Source organism: Helicoverpa zea, chromosome 7 (assembly GCF_022581195.2).
Source record: "Helicoverpa zea isolate HzStark_Cry1AcR chromosome 7, ilHelZeax1.1, whole genome shotgun sequence".
Taxonomy (NCBI): Eukaryota; Metazoa; Arthropoda; class Insecta; order Lepidoptera; family Noctuidae; genus Helicoverpa; species Helicoverpa zea.
In genome coordinates this window covers 2,415,503-2,418,957 of record NC_061458.1, presented here as the reverse complement: position 1 = coordinate 2,418,957, position 3,455 = coordinate 2,415,503, and the positions used below count along the sequence as shown (strand labels likewise).

General features: G+C 38.2%; 1 protein-coding gene across 1 annotated transcript; it reads left to right on the top strand.

Moving 5' to 3' along the window:
• The first annotated feature begins 344 nt into the window (after positions 1 to 344).
• LOC124632104 (MFS-type transporter clz9-like) lies at positions 345 to 2,774 on the top strand. Its single transcript, XM_047166772.1, has 2 exons — positions 345 to 595; positions 804 to 2,774. Exon 2 carries the CDS (start codon positions 815 to 817, stop codon positions 2,597 to 2,599), a length of 1,785 nt encoding a protein of 594 aa, XP_047022728.1. The 5' UTR covers positions 345 to 595; positions 804 to 814; the 3' UTR covers positions 2,600 to 2,774.
• Positions 2,775 to 3,455: the final 681 nt, after the last annotated feature.

The following is a 3,455-nucleotide window of genomic DNA, read 5'->3' as shown; positions in this document are numbered from 1 at the left end:
TAAAAAAACGCCTAGCTTTTGGTGTGGTGGCAACTTAATAAAATATGGAGTATGTCGGATTTTATAATAGTTCTAATTATATTAACTTATCAGTAGTTTAGTGGATAAGCAAACCATATTTAACTGTGAACTATGAATAGAAATTAGTTCTTGATACTTATGTAACTGTTTTATGATAATTTATATAAATAATAGGTGTATTACTCGATCTTTTTAATGGTGTAAAGTAATAAGTAGGTACATAATGGATTAAAGAAAATAGTTTGTTGTATTTTTTTTCAACCAGAATAAAATTGTATCAACAGAAAAGATATTTAAATTGAAAATTATTTATTTATACAAATATGTAGGGGAGACCTGTACAAAATCGTATACCGGGGTAAAACAGTACAGCATGTCTATTCTTGTCAATAATTCAAACTTCCCGCGCGCAAACTACTCAGTGGCCCCGACCAATCAGAGCTATTTGTCAACGAACACTTGTCGCTGCATGCACGCGCGTTATCAAAATATTAAAATTTATTGTTTTTCGGTGTATTTGATCTTATTTTTGTGAAAATTCAGTCAATATTAGTGAAAGTAACGTATATAACAGGTAAGTGTCCAATCAACTATCATAAAGTCTGTGAATTTACTCGTACTTAACAAATAGTTGAGTAGGTAAAATTGGTTTGCGTATGTAGTTGTGAGTGTCATATTTATACATTGAGCTGTGGGTCAAAACCGTACGGGGTAATACCGGCCACTATACGATTTTGACCCGCTTAAGTGGGTATAAACTAACGTATTATTTTTTATTTTAGGTCCAGATAAGATGCCGCGTAATTATAAAAGGACTACTGATAGACAAGAATGGGATCCGGATAGCATGAAAAAAGCCGTTCAAGCCGTATTTGATGGCACCATGGGTTACTTGAAAGCTTCCAAAACTTTTGAGGTACCGAAATCAACATTACAAGATCGAGTTAACCGATTTAGACAGAACAATGATTTGGACTGTTCCACACGCAAAGGCTTGGGACGATTTAAACCGATTTTTTCGATCTCACAAGAACAAAGTCTAGTTGAGCATGTCTTGATCATGGAAAGACGATTATTTGGTCTCACGTACAAAGATCTTCGACGCTTAGCGTATCAATTCGCAGAATCAAACAGTATTGACCATTGTTTCAATAAAGATTATAAACTAGCGGGAGAAGATTGGTTAGCTGGATTCATGAAGCGACACCCAGAATTATCACTGCGTGCTGCCGAGCCGACGTCCGTAGCAAGAGCGATGGGGTTTAACATGGTCAGTGTCAACAGATTTTTTGATTTGCTAGAGGAAGTTATAGATCAACATAAATTTTTGCCTACCAACATTTATAATGTGGATGAAACGGGCCTGACAACGGTACCGAAAAGACAAAGCAGAATAATTGCTTTAAAAGGAAGAAAACAGGTTGGTCTGGCTAGTTCCGCAGAAAGAGGACAGCTGACTACTGCTGTCCTTTGTGTGTCGGCTTCTGGAAATTATGTTCCTCCGCTGCTAATATTTCCACGAGTTCGGATGAAAGCTGAACTTCTAGATGGTGCGCCACCTGGGACAGTTTCGGTTTGCCATCCAAGTGGCTGGATACAAAGTGATATTTTTGTTGAATGGTTGAATCACTTCATATCATCAGTAAAGCCCAAAAAAGAAGATCCTGTCCTGCTTTTACTCGATGGACACTCGACCCACACAAAAAATCTCCCACTCATTGAAAAAGCTAGGGACAATGGAGTTGTAATTTTAAGCTTCCCCCCTCATTGTACCCACAGACTTCAACCACTAGATGTGAGTATAATGGGTCCATTGAGCGCATATTACACCCAAGAAGTAAACTCGTGGCTACGGAATAATCCGGGTAGAGTAGTGACACAATTCCAGCTGGCAAGACTTTTTGGAGCAGCGTACTGTAAAGCAGCTACTATACAGAACGCCGTGTCTGGCTTTAGTAAAACAGGTATATTCCCGACGAACAGGACAGTATTTGGTGAAGCAGATTTTGCTGCGGCTGAGACAACGGAAATACCTTCCACAACACCATCAACTTCCGCTGATCCATATGTCAACCCGACACCATCAACTTCTTTTGCGCCAATCGTTCACTCATCGATACCATCAACATCTCCACTACTCATTGATCCGCCGCCATTAAGTAACAACACACCGCCAGTTCCTACTACGTTGAAGAATCAGAACCGTGTAACGATGTCTCCAGCGGATATAATGCCAGTTCCTAAAATAAGCGCGGTCCGAAAAAGAGCAACCGATCACCGAAGAGGAAAAACTGCTATTATTACTTCCTCCCCCTATAAAAATGAGCTGATGACCATCTCACAAACAAAAACTCCTAAGCTTAATTTGAATCAACCGCCTAAGACCAAAAAACCAAAACCAAATATTATAAATGATAACATTTGCTTGTATTGCCTCGAAGAATACGGTTCAAGCCGCTTGGATGAAGGTTGGGTCCGCTGTAGGGAGTGTGAAGGTTGGGCTCATGAAGGCTGTACAGGTTATGACTCAGCGAATTTAGATAATTTTGTATGTATGGGATGCGTTGCTTCCAGATAAATCTGGGGCAGTATCGTATATGGTATACGGTTTTGTCCATGTGTCGGGGCAAAACCGTAATTAGAAGGAGGTTCGTAATTTTCATTTTTTTTTGTTTAATATTTAGATTTTTCCAAATATGTGCAAGTGATTATGTTCCTTAAGAGACTGACTAATTATAATTGTGGATTATTAATTTTAGTGTTTTAAATTGAAAGACCTACAACCCTAAACGCTTAGCTATACGATTTTGACCCGGTCTCCCCTACTAAGAACTGATGTATTGTGGTTAACTGATTGTAAAAGCAAACAATAAAGTGATTTAATACAATGAGTATTCTTTTATCTACTTACCTCAATATATAATTTTGCACGGAAGATACTTGCATGGTGGAATCGCTCCTTTATCAGGACTTGTTTTGATTATAAACACTCTAAATGGACGGTGAGACAACTTTTGCCCCACTCGAAGAAACACTCAGCAAATCCCAAAAGTGATCACTGGCCAGAATAAAACAAAAACAAGTAAGTATAAACAAACAAATAATGGCTAAAAACAAAACAATATTGTTTCACTTTGACAAGGCAGTGAACTTATCAAGAAATCGGTGGACGACATGAAAAATCACTCAAACTGTACTCAGACGAAGTTTTATAAAGAAAAATGCGTCAAACGACAATCCGGCTAAATAGAGATAGACGACTTCTTCTGAATCCAGACGTTTCGGTTCCATTGAAATATTTATGAAGAAAACCTTGACTTGACTCGTAGATACTTGATTTAAAAGCGACTACTTTGGATTTGAATCCCGTCCCAACGAACTATTATTATGAAGGAATAGAGATAGTACACATGGGTCTCCACGAATGCTTGTGT

Excerpts from the sequence above, each read along its gene's own strand:
- LOC124632104 (XM_047166772.1), top strand. The coding sequence starts at position 815 with ATGCCGCGTAATTATAAAAGGACTACTGATAGACAAGAATGGGATCCG.